The sequence below is a fragment of the Morone saxatilis genome, unplaced genomic scaffold, assembly GCF_004916995.1.
Source record: "Morone saxatilis isolate NCDOM2014 unplaced genomic scaffold, NCSU_SB_2.0 Contig22, whole genome shotgun sequence".
In the NCBI taxonomy this organism is placed as follows: domain Eukaryota; kingdom Metazoa; phylum Chordata; class Actinopteri; family Moronidae; genus Morone; species Morone saxatilis.
The window spans coordinates 9,748,385-9,767,388 of record NW_023339785.1 but is presented as its reverse complement, the minus strand read 5'-3'; the positions used below and the strand labels follow the sequence as shown (position 1 = coordinate 9,767,388).

At 38.8% G+C, this 19,004-nt stretch overlaps 1 protein-coding gene across 7 annotated transcripts in view; it reads right to left on the bottom strand.

Annotated features, from left to right (window-relative positions):
* Positions 1 to 12,490, bottom strand: part of diaph2 (diaphanous-related formin 2) — a 354,389-nt gene extending 341,899 nt beyond the window's left edge. For 6 of the 7 annotated variants that reach the window (XM_035669470.1, XM_035669472.1, XM_035669476.1 and 3 more), the window contains exons 1-2: positions 12,447 to 12,490; positions 11,397 to 11,791 (exon numbers count right to left, since the gene is read on the bottom strand). In XM_035669470.1, coding sequence (XP_035525363.1) covers positions 11,397 to 11,480 — 84 coding nt within the window. In that variant the 5' untranslated portion in view covers positions 11,481 to 11,791; positions 12,447 to 12,490. Of the gene's footprint in view, positions 1 to 11,396; positions 11,963 to 12,446 lie in introns of those variants that run through there. The other variant, XM_035669471.1, reaches the window with a different exon arrangement.
* Between the last annotated feature and the right edge of the window lie 6,514 nt (positions 12,491 to 19,004).

The following is a 19,004-nucleotide window of genomic DNA, read 5'->3' as shown; positions in this document are numbered from 1 at the left end:
GTAAGTGTTTCTAGCTTATTCAGAAAGTATCAGTTCCACACATTTCTCTCTGTTGCATTCAGTGGAGTAGAGCACATTTCAAGACAAGAGGACCGAAGCTGCACTGAAGACATCTTAGTGATACTGCTCAGAACCATCAGCTAATATACTATTATTAACTCATCATCACTCACTCAAGCAACAGTGACTGACATTAGAGGGCTATTAGACGTAGAAGCAGTATAAAAATTGCTTACGGCACTTAAACTTTACACTCAGCAACAACAACAACAAAAGGAATAAAGAGCTAGAAGAAATGTGAATGGCCAAGATTTCTTCACATGGGGAGAGGTGTAGGGAAATATTTAAGTATGAACGAGCATGCGAGTAACAATGTTGATTATTCAAATATATTGGCTGTTAATTAGCAATGCACTCAGCTTTTACATAGGTGTTACTGATCTTGATTTATGTCCTCGAGAGAAATTAAATAGTGTTCGTGCATAATGTGAACACGAAACTGATTACACAGGAACTTTGTAGCATGACGACCGAGAAAGGAAAAAAAAAACCTTCAGAAACTCCTCCATCAGCATTGTACAGTGGTCTGGATAATTCGGATTGTAATTCTGACAATACCACGTTGCAGTGTGGACTTTTTCTAACGCATTATTAATTTCAATAGCTCATACTGTTTATGTGTAATTAAACATAATTTGCCTATTGTGACAACAAAACTCAAGAGTGACACACAAAAGTCAAGCACACAACGCAGGAGACTACTGTTTTTTGTCCGAACAGCGGCATGGAGAACTTGGTTTGCCAATTCGCCACGGCTTGTAAACATGAAAGCACCCTAAAGCGCAGTAGAAAGCATATGATGCAGAGACACATGCACTGATCACAACACACCTTAAACTCCTAAAGCATTTTTCGAGCCAGACATCTACCAGTCAGTAGAAAAAACAGAAGCAGCGATACATTTATAAAAAAAAAAAACAGCTTACAATAACATAAAGGGAGAACTGCCATTCACAAAACTCACAGCAGGGCTTGAATACATTGGAGGGGGGAAATCATTAAAAGTCAATTTGATGCAGAGCAATAACTGTCTGTCGTGACAGTTGATACATGTCTCTTCCTATTACCACATTACAGATCACAAACTAATTTAAGACGGAGAAAGAAAACATCGTTATGTCTTGGCCTGCCTGTCAATATAAAAGGGCCTCAAACTTTGGGCTGCTGCTCCTAAACTGTTCAATAGGGTGCACCAGAGCTCTTACTAGAAAACAGTCTGACAAATACACCAGATTACATATTTGACAACATAGACTTTAATTATGCAAATATACCGTATGTAACATGTTGAAGGAATGAAGGGAAATCAAAAAGCTTTTTTTTTTCTTTCTTTAAGAACAAATGCGCTCTAGCTGAGCTCCTTTAGGTCATGGCACTACTTTCTTGTAGATACATTAAAGACTAATGTTTGCTAGTCATAGTCATAAACATTGAAATCCCATAATTTGTCCCTATGTAATCAGATAGGATGTACAGCATTACCAATATCATGCTCAATTTTGGGGGAGTGGTATCAGACAGCAGCAAATACCAGCCGAGTAACTGAATTAGACACAGTCTAAACTAATCAATTTGTCTGAATTAATCTTGATACAAAGTCTTCTCAATGGCTGGCTTTGTAAACTCCGAGAGGTAGTGCACAGCACCGACTGTGCTGCTACTAAAGATTTATGAAAGCATGAAAGTAACATTTATCCTTCTTGATACAAATCTATCAAATGAATCTTTATGTTCGCACTGTGAGTACGCCCTTTTCAAGCAGAGCAGAGGAGGGAAAAGAGCCCCAAAGACACACTATGTACCTATTTATAACTGCGTTTCATGCGACGTGTATCAAACTATACCTGGAGAGCGTTTATCCATTTAGAATATATTTAATATTAAAACTCACTTCAGTAGCAGCCAGTAGATTCCCTCTCCTTGTGTTTTCTCTCACGCTATGCAAATAATTCTTGCTGAATATTAAATGACAGTAAACATCTGGTTTTATTTGCACTACACACTTGAGTCTCATCTTTATTCAAACTTTGGTTGATGTTTCCATCTCCCCAGCTTCAGGGCCTGTTCCAAGAAGCACTGAGTTACAGACATTTCTTCTTTACATTTGAAAGGGTTTTACTCAGCAAAGTGAGATAATTCAGTAAACCTTCTTGGAAGAGAGGCCCTGCTCAGGTTACTACAAAGCTGCATGCTAGGTGTGCACATTAATAAATAAATGACTGACTATTCACCTTTTAAATTAATGTCAGTTAATAGATCAAAACAAACATTTATTAACAACATTATCAACTTTCAACATTCCAAATACCTACAGTGCAATCAATCTTTCCTCAAGCAACAGAAAGGTTCCCTTGCCACAAGTCAGAAATGTATTCATTCACTGGAACTAACTAACATCAGTAGCCACGATGGCTCTGTAAAACGAGTTCAGAACAAAATTATAGCACACAGTGTACATAGTTTTGGCAGCCAATATAGTGAATTTTCCGTGAATTCCGCATTGTTTCTACAGTAACCCAGAATGGACAAACCAGACACTGGCTCTAGATAGGGCCTTTCACGTTTTTGCGAGCTTTGCAGCCACCGAAGTTTCTCCTACACGTTTGGAATGAAAGGGTGAGGCGAGGGGGCTGTAATCGGCAACTGCACCACTCAGTAAGTCAACACAAATGGGAGTAAAACTGAAAAGCGTAAAGTGCAGAGTAAAAGAGAGCTAAAACGGCACACAGCGTACTTAGTGCTGACTGTACGCGGTGCCACAACCAATACACGTGTCAAGCTCACACACAAACAACAGGAGACCCAGCCTTTTATCCCAGCACTGAAAAATCTATTATACACATACACCATAATGGCACACTTGTCCTCTCGGCAAACTGGATTAGGAACAATTTAATCAAGCACAAAATGTCAGAAAAGCTATTCTCTTAAACAAATAAATTAAGTCTTGACAGATGCAGTGTTGACTCAGTTCTTATGTGCAGTCTTGACTTTGTGTTACTTTCACTTGTGTTATTCCAATAAGTTCCAAAAACATTTCAGAAGATGTAATTAATGGGGGGGAAAAAAAAATAAAGCAATAAAGAATGCACTAGGTTTCTGTGAGAACTGACGTGCCTTTAAAAGGGCATGAGTCTGTGGTAGCCTTATTATTTCTTGCTGCTACTGTTTACAGTTTCCTAAAACAGCAACTATTGAAAAGGGGAAGCACACAAAAGCCAGTAGAGCTAAGATTTAAAAGGTTGCACACTGGATGGCCTGACCATGTGAATGCAGACTAGCACTACAATGCCCTCAGGTTATCTGTCTCTGTTGAAAGCAAATGTCTACTACTGTACCCTTGAGGGTGGCATGATATGCAGCCATTACAAAAGTTGAGCGTCATAAGAAAAGCTGGAAATGGAAGTGGAAGTGAGAGAACTTTTTAAATTGCTTGTGATTGCTTGCGCACAGAGAAATGTCATTTGTGTTATAAGAAATCCAGCAAAGACAATTAGAACTGCAGTAACCTTTTAGTGTCAAAATTGTTTTTCTGACTTATTCTGCCTACAATTTCAAATCAAGCTTTTATTGTGTAGTGTTCACATCTACTCAACCAGTCCTTTTTTCTCTTATTGCTGACATGGGCAAAACATGCTAACTGGAGACCTTGTTGTCTGTAAGCTGTTGGCTAATGACATATAACTAGAGTGCTAGCAAAATGAATGTTTTTTAAAAAATAGTCATGGAGTAAATGGGAGTTGTAATGAATGGAGTATTCATTGCTACAGTGATTATGCCTGTCACATACCACTGTGATATTCTACATTACCGCTCCGCTGCTAAATTGGGAGTCTTCTAAGATTAAAGACGACTCATGATATCCCTGTGTCAAGCCTGTATCATTAGACATGTATCAGGCAGTGCATCAAGTCTACTCTGTCAGCCAATTATTCATCCTGCATTGACCTCTTTCCACAGTGTCCTACATTACATGAGCAGGTTTATTCAACAAATCAATTCAAGTATACTGTAAGCTTTAATCTCTCTGTATACTGTTAGGAAGGCATATGCTTCTGTGACACAGTATAGTTCACTGTATATCACAGCAAATGCCACATTCTGTGTCAGGTTTGCAGCTGCCACTGATTAAAAAAAGAAAAAGTGTGAAAGCAGCTCTCAAACAACCCATCAAAGTCTGATTTCTCACTTACATAGTGACAAATAGTAAACTAAAGCATATCAGTGACAAACACCTCTTCTCAACAGATTTAGCAAGAGGGATTTTTTCCTAATCCTTCAATATAAAACAAGTGAAAGAGCTGAGAAACCACTTCATCCTGGCCTACATCAGACTGTGCAGTTGCTTAGTCAAAACACAGTCTACCACTCACGAATCACCAAACTACTGTATTCAGATTCAGAAATACTTTATGTATGTATGTATGTATGCAACCAGGACCAAATTTGAGTAGAGATTTGATGCACACGATATGCCTTACGCAGGCTTTTTTGATATGCAACTGAGGCAGCCACATTTCCATTGTTAAGCTCTAATCCACTGATGTACATGAATGGGGCTCATCTCAGACGGTGACAGAGCAGTGAGTCTGTTGGTTTCTTCCCATGTGTGACTCAAACATTCTTCACCCTGCTTCCTCTCTTCAAGCTTCCCCTCCGCAACTTCCTGAATGCATTTAAAACACTCACATGTGGTCCGTTTCCTGTCGTTTCTCACACGTCTCGCACAATCACAGCTATTGTCACATAATACATATAATGTGAGAGTGGGAAAAAATCTCCAATGCAGCACACGGAAGAAAAGAATAGTTATGATCCCATAACAAGAACTTGAAATTGAAATTGACCGAACAGGAAACAGTAGAACAGCCTCAAGTGTGTGACAAGCTGACAACCTGTACTAACCACATGCTAAGATGACCTCAAATGAACCCATGGCTTTACTAAAGCTCATATATCAAAGCGTCAGAAGCTTCAAATGCCACCACAGCTTCCAACCGCAACAGTACAGTGAGCCATTAAATATGATTCACAATGTGATACTGTCAAAACTGTCAAAATCACAAAGGATAACAACACCGTTGCCTAGCAGTATACTTAACTTCAACACAAAAAGTGCCCAATTTGGACTGTACTGACCTTATATGTATTATACATTTGTCCACATCACTATGCTATGTATAGCATAGCATAGTGATGTGGACAAAAATAATAAAAGGTAAAACTTGTTCCTGATAAATGTACAGTGAATCATAATCTCACTTTAGGTGTGGTAAAACACTAATTTATTTTACTTTACTGAAGTTGTTGTCCATCAAAAGAGGGCTGCGTTATATGGTAAAAACATTGTATTGTGATTATTTTGATATGATTCACGATTTGAATTGAATTTTCATTGAAAAAAAACTTTTTTTTTTAAATCATAGTGATGTGAAATTTCTGGGGGGCTTTACCAAACAAACATGTTTTCTTACATATGGAGAACAATATTTGTAGGCCAAGGCATCTCTGCAGTACTTCATTATAATGTTATATTATACTATTATAATGTTTTGTCACACTTTAACTTCTGCAGCTTCTGCTAATTGAATATTACACTTGGCAATATTAAGATTTTGATAAGATTTTGATTAATTGTACAGCCTTCCATCATAAGGTACATTAAAAAGCAATTATATGTCATTCGGGTATTGAAATGAAATTCATAATGTTCTACAGAGCAACGCAATTATTACATTTAAAAGAAAAAACCTCATGATATGATTAAACTGACAAACAATAAATGATAAATAACCTTCTATTACCCCAAAAACGGTATGTCTAATTTCTCGGTAGCCTACACAGTGAAATGAAGTGTATGTCTCTCCACTAAGCTCTTCCATGCCCAGCGTCTCATATAAAAGACACCACTACTTAAGTTGTACTGAGCTGTCCATTCATTACTGAAACATTAATTACTTTAATGACCAACTAAATGATGAGCAAGATAACAATCATTAAGACCCAATTTAATTAATAAGGGTAAATTACAAATTTCAAACACTCTCAAATAACACCTGAGAGAGAAAAACTGACAATGCCAGCATGCCAATTTTGAGACTAAACCCCCCTACCTTTGCTTCATTTTAGGCAAGTCTTGTATTGATGTCATTGTCTATCTTTAACTGTATAAAGTTAGTATAACTTTAAGTATTTTCTGACGGCCCTTGGCAACACAGTTTCATCACTCAATATTAACAGTAATACAAAAGCATTAAAGAACGTATGCCTTTACTGTAACCACTAGGTCAACCTCACTAGTTACTGTAAATTACCAGGCTTAAGTTACAATACTTTGAAAAGTGTCAACAGTCGATAGCGTAGAGGTGGTATTCGCGTTGGAAATGGCTGCTGTAACAGAACAACACACACAGCTGTCAACATAGCAGTTCAACATTGTTGAAAGTTCAGAGCTACCTCTCAAGTGTCTTCGTAGGGATAAGGATGTGGGTCTTTTCGGGTGGTTAGACAAAGCCGTGCAGCACTTTTTGTTGGTTATAATGCTCTGTAAACCTCTTGTGCACACATACAAGCTTGTCAGAGTCTTCTGCCTCAAGGCCAAAGTATTTTCACACAGTTTTACCATTATCTTCTCAGACTTTAGCTAGCTTCAAACAATAGTTGGGGAAACCGCCAACGTTAGCGGCAATTAGCTGCACCTGGCTTGTACCTGTAGCTATAAGGTAATAAGAAGCACACTGAACTGAGCTCCCTTAACAGTTTTTTGAGCTGGCTAACACTAGCACAAACAACAACTTAACTCTGTCATCTGGCAGCCTTCTTTACACCCCAGTAGAAAGTCACTAGCATAGCCACAACATAGCTACATACTCTGTCTCGGCTAGCATCTTCCTTGTTCCATCGCGCAGCATTCACTGTACATGTGTGCGCGAGGTGTCGCCAAGTGCCTGCTCATGGTGGAAACTGTTGGGTCTCTGTAAATAAGTTTAGAAGGAGTACGGGCTGGACCTGCTCTATATAAAAAGTGTCCTGAGAGTTATGATTTAGCTCTATGCAAAAAAAGATTACGGACCACTCCGATGCCTACCTATAATATGTGTTGAAAAGTATCCTAATCTTAATCTAGCCATTATGACGTATGCTTTCCCATGCATTTCTTCCCCTGCTTCTCTTAGTACCAACTCATATACTCATGTCATGATCCCACTGCTGATTCTCACAGAACATGCTTTGACATCTACACTGTCCAGCTGGTTTGGCCAGTTTGTCCAATCTCATCTCCTAGAATTCCTTTACGAGCAGGCACCCACATGAATGTGACCTTGCTTCACAATTCTTAAACGTGCAGCCATGATTTCATATTATCAGCCCTGATGATGCACTGGAATTAACACTGAGCTGCTACATACGCTCATTGTTCTTTAAATACATTCAAAAGTCCCCAAAATGGTGACGTTTATTTATATCAAGTTGGTTCCATTCCACAAATGGCAATAAAAGCATATCACACTCCCCTGACGTATCGCATATTTAATGACATACTGTACTTATTTCTGTACTTGTAACATTCCTGATTGTATTTTTTGATACAAACTGCAAACAATGAAACACTCAACGGAACGTAAAGGAGGAATTGGTATGTTTCAATTTGATACACTAAGTCCTCAGTTCCAAGGATATTAAACTCTCACAGTTCTTTATTTTAACAAGCACGTTCCTTTAGACCTAACCCTATTTGCATGTATGTGTGTAGAATACTGGCCAAAAAGCTCTGGGCTGAAGGGAGTAGAGACTAATCTCAGTTGTGTTGTAAACCAGTGATCAGTTTCCCCTCTCTCTCTCACTCAAACACTGACAAATGACCTTTGAGATACTGGTCACCTTTATTCCTTTAGTAATAGATAATAGAAAGCAAAAGCTCAACTCAACTGACTGGTCACATTGCTGGAGTACTTCCCAAACACACCGCAAATTATGAGGACTGCTACTTTTGCTCTGTAGTTATGAATTACAAGTTTAATCATCAAACATTTGTTAAACACAGCATTATTGATTGCTGAAAAGCAATCACAATTTTCACACAAACTTCACAAAACTTGCTAGAGTGCAACTAAACCCTTTAGAAAATATAATGTGTACTTCAGCATGAAAACATTCTCTTGGAAACATCACAAATCTCTGCTCAGTGAATCATTCATTCTTTTATATTACTGCTACTTTACGACGACAGATTTTCTAACTTTCCGTCAAAACTGTTTAACAAAATCATTCCTCCTCGCACCATATAGTTCTGTGTGTCAGTGGCTGTGTGATCAGCCAACACTGCATGTGTCACAACACAAAACTGCATGTCAGAAGATAAATCTTTAGTACAGATGCATATCTTTTGGTAAATACAAAGTGTGTTCGGTCACATTAGGGGGCAAACTACGTAATGCAGACCCATTCATTTACTGTGAATCTATTTATTGATAGTAAATACAACAAGCAGGAAATCCCCAAAACAAGGTTTGTGATGTGAAGCCACATAGTTTGTGTACGGATGCATTGTTACGACTTTTCCCTCGTGTTGTTCTGTGTGAGGTCATCTTCTACTGTGTTATGCAGAAGAGAAATTATTCTCCCTTTCCGTCAAACTGGCTCACCTGAATTCGTTTAAAAAGATCTCATTCCATCTGCTTGTTTCTGGTATAAAAAAGTATAAATAAAATGATCTCGATCTCTAAACACTGAGGTATTATTCTAATACCCTTGACTGTGTTCAGTATCTACATTCTAGGCCCAAAGCCCAGATGGTGTTGCTGTGATGTAATCCTGCCCAGTGACTTGTTAAGCAAACATACAGCTTTCTGTGTTTCTCCTCTAAAGACTGATTTGACTTTGCTGAGACTCAGCTGATTAGCCATGCAAATTGTACTGTACTTTTCAGCAGCTCTGACTGTGAATGAACAGCAACAAGCCCTACTCCAGCTCATGATAGACATTACCCCATCCTTGTGTCTGGACACACACCGCATGTCAAGAATGTAATCCTACAGCCCCGTAAATAGTGAAAAGTTGAACTAGTAAAGTAAAAAGTTCACTTCAAGTGTCCAAATATGGGATTTTTTTATATTTCAAAATGGCATGATATAATCATCTGAAAGATCTCTGCAAAGACTTTCGAAAGGGGAACTCCACTTTGGTTTCTATTTTTCTTTTCAAACAGATTCTCAATTGCAGATGAATGTATACATATAACTTTATACCTTTTATCTACATGTCTGCAAACAAACTTGGAGCTACAGTGTATATAAGTGCTGCTACAAAGATAGGATACACAAAAAGGAGGACATGTATGGCTCCACCCAGGGATGAAAAATGACTTCCTTTCCCAAACTCTTGTGTTGACATCTTCTTGAAACGGCCTCAGTTCAGGCTTCCTTTGCATCAGACCGGTCTGCTTGGAGGATTGAGCAACAGGGACTGGGCCTGGCCCCGAGACCACTTTAAGGAACACAAAACAGAGCTCTTATAAAGACTTCTCACTAGTGATTTGCTCAGTGCTTACGTCATCCAGACACCCTTGCAAACAGTATTATGCTTGGGAGGCAGCATATTCAAGAGTTGCAGGCTGGATTTTTCAAGACAACACCCTTTGGTAGCTCTGGGAGTGTATGTCTGGCAGTTATTATGGTCACACTTTTCCCTTTACTTTAACTCTCTTTGGGATTGTTTCCCTTGAACTGATACACATCAGTGTTTTCTTCCTCATGCTTCAGTTTTAGGACAGCTGCATGCCCGGGCAACTAGAAACCCCACCTGAGTAAACAACTGAGGTGTTAATAAAGTCATTAGCGGTCAGCCTCTGTGTCTGCAATCAGTCCAATTTGGCTCATTGGTCACTTGCTACAAAAACAGAAACATTTGTCAACTTAAACTGCGCCTTTTCATTTCCATGTTTGGTAGCAGTGGCTGCAACTAAACGTTTGAGCGATCCCACTAATCAGCAAACAATCACAGTTCAGCGAAAGGCACAATATAAGGCAACACTACTACTCGTCAATTACTGGCTGCTAAGAGGTGACGTCGTCCAGAAAGGTCAAAACAGCAGCCAAGCTTTCCGCTCTCGCAGTAGTGGAAAAGCAGAAACTTTGATCAACGAGAGCCAACGTTTTTGTCTTCGGTCACGGAAAATCACTTTCAACCATTTGTTTCTGCAGCTGCTGGCAGTGTGCGCGCAGTGACAAGGACTCAACACACTCAGTAATATAGTTCAGATTTACTGTTTTACATTCCAGTCAAGACAGCGAACGCAAATACTGGCGCTACATTTGACCAAATAAGGCACTTAATTGTGGTTTTGGATGTCTAAAGCGGACTGATCCAGACTTGATGCAGAATCCAAGACAACATCTCCACCACTACCAACATAATCCCAAATCTTATGATCTCATTTCCAGGCAATGAACTGCGTGCAGGAATAGCACAATGACAGCAGAGCTCCAATGATGCAGACTCACACTCAGGGTTGCCCACTTTCTAAATAAGCACACTTTTCGCTCTGTATAAACTATTCCACTAGGCCAAACCAATAGACAGCCTATAAATGAAATGATGCAGTTTTCAGTTGTTATCTAATGGACACCGTCCTCCTCTGACTGCTATTAATCCTGCTGATAAAAGTGTTCAGGCTGACTAAGGATACGTTTTATCAATCACACACACAGTTCATAAAACCACCACAAACCACGCAGATATCACGCAATGCACTCAGTCATCCTGTAACTGAACTTCTTCTCTGTGTATCTATGTATTAAAACAAATATATTGAAGCCCGCCTGTCACAACAACAATGCTTTTCAAAGAACTTCCAGGGGATGTATTGACAGGGATAATCACATAATGCAATGAGTGCTTTGAAAGGTAAAGCACTTAGTGAAACACTATCTCCTTTACTCTAACAGCTATTAGCTGCTCTGTATTGGGCTGCATTAAATACGAAGAACAACACATCAATAACTTTTTGAGCCTCATCCTGCACTAAACAGAGCTGTGCTGTACTGACAGCATGCTGTTCACTAACTGTCCTGGAGTTATGTGTCCACTCAGCTTGGTTTGACTTGACTTCACTGTAAGGTTTATACTGACTGACAAATAAAACTATTAGAAAGGCTAAATCTCCAGTGCAATGAGCTCAGTTGAGCAGTTTTTACAACAGAGGAATAAAGTAGAGTAGTGAAGCTTTCAAACTTTCTCAGCCTCACTGAAGTTGAGAGTGAATTAACCCTTGCTTGTGGGATTACAGGATATGACTGCACACTACTTCCATGCAATGAGCCAGTCTGAATACCTACCAGCTTTTTGTTTTTACCCTCATCCTCGCTGGACTTCTTTTTGGAGGGTTTGTTCGGGTCCTCCCCGCCGCTGGCTTGATCCATATTGCCTTTTGAGTGAGTTCCCCCCTCCAGAAAACACTTACTGCGACCTCCTCAAAAAGTTGGCAAACTCCACCGGCAAGCTCTTTAAAAACACTTGTGCAGGGAAACCGTCCAGGTTAGGTCTTTTCAAAATCCATTCCGTTTAAAGGTAAAGCATAGGTTCAAGTTGTCCCCTTCCAAATACTTCCCGAATAGTATCCAACAGCCGAGGAGGCTACTTGAAGAAGAAAAGGTGTGGTGGGATATGATATCCGTCCCGATGCCTGCCTCAGCTCAGCCGTAAGTCAGCTCACACTGCGGGTAAAGGACTCCTGAAATAACCGTAGCATTATGTCAACAATAAATTACCAGTCTATCATAATGTCTCGGGTGTTAGGTGACAGAAATGTTTGACTTAACACGTGTCTCCCTGAGCAGTCACATTAGTATGCGGGTTGCAGTCAGCGATAACGTGAACGCTAAAACAGATGTAAACAAACATGAGGTAGCTATAGATAGCTCGGTTCAAATAAACACCAAAACCAATGTGTTTCAACACTTACAGACAAAGCCCTGGGCTTGGAAACAGACTAAATGACCAAACAAAGCAAACTTACAACCGTGTAACTTAGCAATAACATAGTAGTAAGACACAAAATAATGGTTCATGTCAGCCGGGATGCTCCGACAGTTTTCAGCGCGCACTAACAAAGCCGGTATTTGGCTGACAATACAGCCATTAATCAATATGAACGAACAGTTGTTATAATAGTGGAGGGAAATCACCGTTGTTCTCTCTGCTTGGAATACTTTGCAGTGCTGTACACTTAGCTAGGCTAGCCTAAATGGACGGCCGTTACCTAGCGAACATTATTTATTTTAACAGACAAAATCATACACAACTACATACAACGGTGTGTTATAAATTACAGAGTGAACAATAAATAACATGCCAAAGAAAACTCTCAAAATCCCATCAGAGCTTACCTTTCGCAACCTAACGTGAATGCCAGGCCCACGGTGATCCCGCCCACCCCGCTTCTGATTGGCCCGTCAGATACGTAAGGAGTGGGAATTCCTGTCGCTATTGGTCAGGTTTTCTGACAGTCATAAGGTCGGCGTGACGACGAGGTCAGTGGTGAAGCGGGTAGGACCCAGTCAATGGACCGATGTCCTCAGTCAGTTGTTAGGGTTGATCCAGGAGTGAGTTATGAAAGGTGTGTCTCCAGCCCGCGGCCAGCCTAACAGACACACCTTTCTGTGTTTGTGTGTGTAATAATAACTGCTGACGGTATTGTACAGTTACCTAGTTACATAACAGAGCGCATCATATAGGCCTAATTGTCTGGTGTGTTGCATAAAGAACAAAGTTATATTTTTTCTGCCTATGAAAGAAGGATTGTTTAGGGGAATACAGTTTGAAAAAAAAATGTGTATATAATCTCCTGCCAAAAACCTGATGCTGAAACGACTCATTTATTAGTCAATAGAGAGAATTAATCAATAACAATGTCAACAGTATGTTCATTCTTGACCTTTGAAACATCATCTGCAGAGTTTGATCACTTAATGGAAATGACTCACCTTCTAATGTCATTATGTGACCTAAGTATGGAACTTTGTTCTTTTAATAAAACACTGTCATATCATCATCAAAAAATGTATCAGTGTGTTTAATTTGGTGACCATTGTAACCAAGTGAATACTTCTCACCTTCCAAGCATTTAAAAGAGACTATGGTGGCGACAAAAAACATGAAAGGAGTAGTTATTAGTTATGAGTGTCTGTTTTGTCTGTTCTGGGCATCCGTAGAAATGTGGCAGACTCTGTAGATCAAAACAGCTCTCTAAGGCAAAACACAACAATTCTTATTTTCAGGTTTACACTAATGAAAACATACCTATGAATATTATATTCCATTTCTGCCAATATATCTGTTGCTAGGCAACCAGCAGAAACTCCAGTAAGTTACTGGCCCCAATAAAAAAAAAAAAAAAACTTTGTTTATATGGATGAAATGAACAACATATAACATTAATTAGTGCACTTTAGAGGTGCTGGTGTTTAAGCGGTTGGACAGATCCAGGCTTTGCTGTTTCCTTCTGTTTCCAGTCTTTGTGCTAAGCTAAGCTAACCAGCTGCTCACAGTATCTTGGTATTTTAGTGGCATCAATATTCTCATCTTACTCTTGGCAAGAAAGCAATTGAGAGTATTTCCCAAAATGTCAGACTATTCCATGTTGTCATTTAATGGTATGTCAAATGTAACCTACCTATGGCCTATTTTGTGGTTTCAGCTTATTGTGCCGCTTTTCTCCTTTTTATATAGACCTAATGGTACATTGAATATCTTTTTAAGATATCACTTTGGGCTCTGAGAAACTCTAATAGTAGCATTTTCACAGTTTTTTGTTAATCAATAATTATATTGTATTGTATCCCTACTAAAAGGACTCATTAATCATTTTTCTGTTGTAGTATGTTAACACTGAGTAATCCATATTGAGGATAAGATTACTGGAGCACAAAAAAAGTTTATGGCCACAGTATGCAGGTGCAGTCTTCTCAAACTGGTCTTTTGATAAATGAGTCTGACTCGCTCTTTGAGGTCACTGATTCTCCAGTCTGGATCATATTTCTTCTCTGAAACAATAAGTTATCTTGTGCAAATAATACAAGTTCTTGGTGGGTAGAGCGAAATATGGTAATGCGCATTTAAAAAGTCAGATACAGTTAGCGACTCATATGCCAGTGATTGCAAAATATTCAACTGAGCACAGTCTTGTATTTGCAGAATTTTAACCTCTCTTTTTCTAGAGTTCTGATGTTTACAAGGAGTGTGGTGCATTTGCACAATTGGGTCACAGATCCTCCTAAGTATCATGTTATGAACTTGGATTATGTCACTCAAGAATCTCAATACTGATGTCAATGCTATGGCCTCAGTTCACCATTTTATTTTCTGTTAATATGTTTCAGCCAATGCATGACTGAGGCCTCAGCAGCATGAGTGTGGGGACACTGTTTGGTCTTTAGCATCCATAGCTGCACAATGGTCTAACTTTGTGTCTGATGGTTCACAAAAGTTTTAATGAAGACACTCAAAGACCTTGTGCCCTTGTCAACCAGGTGATAAGCAATTACGATTTTGCCCTTTTGTTGGGAAGACATTCACAGAGGGATTTGTCTTCTACTTACAGAGTATGTGTCCAGTTGTCTGGATGCCCCACAAACACCAGGAAAGTAATAATTTAACCTCCCTGTTGTGTTTGGATCAATATTGACCAATTTTCAACTTTAAACTTTAGAAAATGTGTTTTAATTCATCTGATCATCACAAGGTGTCATGCACCTTCACACTAGATATCCAAACACATCTTGAGGACTGCCCTGAAAAATATTTCTTCTGGCCTTCGACCACGTAAATCAACTATTCCAAACACTGAAAACATATCAAGATCTCACATCTAGTTACAGTCAAACATTCACTTGCGACAGTTCCTTCTCTCTCACAAATCTCACTTCTCCAATCAAGAAAACCTAACATTAGAATAAAAATATTGTTAGTAATGGGAACAAATACAATGTTGATCTGTCCACATGACCAAACACTCATCAGTGCTGGTAGTTTTGGTTTATAAATAAAGCTTCTCTCTGCTGCTCAAGCTATTTTCTGGCATGTGATCATCATGTGCAAGCAGCTAACTGTAAATAAGGCAACTGATCTCTTTTTTGTATCATTTCCCTAATGAGCATTACAATATAGAGCCTGAAGACGTGGTGGGAGAAGAAGCCTCTAAGATATGGTAAAATACTAAAGAATATAATCAAAGTTCATGAACATTATGCACCTGTTTGCACAGCAGTCTATTCAACAGTTATTTAGGCATTTCATTCTGAACCACAAACATCACCTCATGGTGGAGCTGGAGGAAAGGGGATCCCCAAAGTCATTAGGATTCATCCTCTGGGGAACATATGTGTATGAAAATGTGAGCCAATCCATGCTGTACATGTACAGATATTTCTCCATTGGTGTAGTGCTACTGGAAATATTTGTAGTTGGCATAATCCAGTTGAAATTCATACACATTTTGCATGCACTTGAAGATCCAATCATCGCTAAGTAATCATTTAACCTCCCTGTTGTTGATGTGATGCAAGAGAGCCATAAAAACAAATATAATGGTGACATGAGTTACATGCAAGAAAACATTCCAGCTTAAAAGTTAGCTGTCAGTATCCTTCGAGGCACATTGAATTAAATTATTGTTTCTCCATTCTATAGCTAACTATGTCAACTAGTAAAGATGAAAATGCAGCAAAACATCCTTTCATTCATCATTTCACACACTTCACAAAACACTTCTGATGACTTCTTTGTGATGCATTTGCAAAGAAACGTTACAAAGCCACTCTGATAAACTACACACTGCCTGCAGGAAGTGAAAGCTTGCTCAGTTTTCATAGTCTAGCCTGTTAGATGAGCTTGACCTCTGCAAGCACTTCAAGTTTTCACAATGGATGTTTCATATGCCAATTCTAACAGCGAATGCAAGCGATTTCATGCATTTAATTGTATAAATGATATGTATAACTTAAATATAGTTGTACCTGCTGGTTGAACTAATTTAAAAGATCACCAAAGCCGCTGGGATTCATTTTATGGGCACCATGAATATCTGCACCAAAATTCAAGGCAATCCATCCAATAGTTGATAAAATGTTTTACTAGAAACAAAACCTTATGGTGGTGCTTGAAGAAAAGTCAGGTGCTCATCAAAGTCAGTCCGATTTATTTTCTGGGGACTATGAATGTCTGTACAAAATCTTATGGCAATCTGTCCAATAGCTAGTGAGATATTTTAGCAAGGACCAAAGCGACCAACTGACATTGGCATCCATGGAGCCACGCCACTAGCATGGCTAAAAAAAGGTGATGAAGAGGACCCTGTGGCCTCATATATATAAACAAATGATAGCCTGTTGGCTTGTAGTGTTATTCTGTACCATCTTAGACATGTCAGCCCACAGCCTCTGTGGTGTGGCAGCAAATCAACCTAGCATGGGGAGCACCATGACAGCAACGTCCACACACAGCGGGTTCAGCCAGTTTGGTGAAAAGATGCAGGGTGAGGGAGGGAAGAGCTTCTCCTGAATAAAGAAATACAAAAAAAGGAAATGGCAGCATCATCACAAGAGCTGTAAAAACCAGCATCATGTGTCACACGGGCAAAAAGTTGATTTGCAAGTCACATGCTATCATATTGCAACTCATGTAAATGATGAACACCCACAAACTCAAACCACAGAACAATTCACCCACACGCCTGCAGCTATGAGAACAGACTTACAGTGGACTATTCTACAACTGGATTCGAGATTTATTCAGTTAAATTTGGCTGTTCATGGTATAATCATTTCACAGGTTCAATTAAAGGTAAATGTTCAATGGAAAATAGTTTCTTTATCAATAAAATCAATTTGACCGAATACAAAACAGATGTCAATATGATGTCAAACCATGTTTCTTATCGTGTTTGTTACACTAATCAATGATAAATAAAACATTTTAATGCTTATATCCCAAAACCACATGGTTAAAGTTAAAGTAAATCAGATCTTTAAATAAATAAATAATAAATAACAACGTGCCTATCTGCATTTAATTGACAGAACAGATGTTACTTTGTGTAAGTACATTCAGCAACTTCTGTAACTTATTTAGAACAGCAATTATGCTTTGGGATAAGATAAAATACCTATCATTTAGACTGTCAAAGTAATAACCTATAAAGTCTGAGAATGAAATATGGGAGTAAATTGGACTTTTAATAGCGTATATATGCCTAATCACTTCAAAGGTTAAGAAAATATCCAGTTCCAGTAAACACTCCTCTAAAATCATGCTAACCATTTCAGTCTCTGTATTTCAGTTTCAGATTATGTTTGACTCCAGCTGCTTGAAACCATCTCCAATCATCTAATTAGGTCATTCAGCTTTCCATCTGTCCATGTTGGACTAACGACACCCACTATTGGGCTGGGCCTATTGGATCTTTAGCAACAAACTGCAGGAAAACATTGCACTGCAGTTGGGGAATGAGACCATGAAACCCAAAACAGAAGAAAAGCTAATTCACATTACACTACAATCATCACAATAACAGCATTATTTTAGGCTATATATTCTACTTTTTGTTACAGGTCAGCACAGCAACAAACAAAACAAAGACACAAAAATAACATCCAGTAGTGCAGCTTCTCATTCTGCAGCTCATTAATAACATTGTGTTTGTATGTGTTGCTATTGTTAATCCAATGTTAATCCAGTGCCTTCAATGTTCTAGTAACCCTGGTGATTCTGTGTCTATTTTTTGGATATACACTGGAGTCAACATCCACTTGTGAGCTCTAAAATTAAATACATGCATCTGCTCTGGATGTGGGACATCTTTTTTCCCAAGAGCCATTTGGCCATTCTGAGATGACTGGCCATGGCCCTGAAAATGTAGATACTCCATGATAATAATAAAAAAGGTATAAATGCTAATTCCTTTTTTAAAGTAGGCTGTTAAATACTTTTCCATTGGTATCAGTAGAGTCTCACCACTGCCTTAGACTTTGCTGAGATGCCACAAATGTGAGGCTATCAATTTAAAAGCTGCTGGTTGAAGATGGTTGGATTCATAACACGCCCTGTTGTGATAAACATCCACAGATACACTGATACATTTTTTTCCTGGTAGTGTTAGAGTGCATGTATTGAGTCCAGCAATTATTTAAATCTTTTTCCATATTTACCATTCACATCCGTTTTAGCACTTGAGCCAAAAGGTCTCTACAGAACCTCCCAGCATGCTTTGCACTTGTTATGCAGAGCCATTCCTCTCCTATTACAGTATCGCAAGACTTAGAAAGATATGAGGCTGTCGTATGCAGCGATGGCAAAGAGCACTGTGTTTAGACCTGAGAGATGAAAGAGAAATGACTTGTAAATTATTCATTGCCTCCCCGCTGAACACCACACTCTTTAGCCTACTAGGGCTCACTACCAACTTAGGGGAAACTCTTAGATAGTTGGACATATTGCTGACATAGAATATGCACTAGGGCATTCTTTGCTCATTTTGCTCATCTATATTTTGTTTGCTCAGTACATATTTATGAGTCAAGGGTCTTAAGTTATATTGGATAAATATTTGTATCACTAATTATAATATGGATTAGTTTTTAATCAAACAGTTTCTGATTCTGTGCCAGTTGATGGTAGACATCTGAGCGTATCTATGTTCCTACGGTCCTAAATTCTACAAAACCCCTAACCCTAGACTGGAACATAGGACCTCTTGTTATGTTATGTTCTTATTATGTGACATATACATCTGGGGAACGTACACCTTGGGAATGACGTTAATATTAGATAAAGCCTAACCCTAACCCTAACCCTAAGCTTAAACAGATGTATGAGCATTCTAAAGAGTGTTCACCTAATGGTGAATCTACTGCTTGTTATCGCAGTTATTCAGCTCTGAAAATCATGAA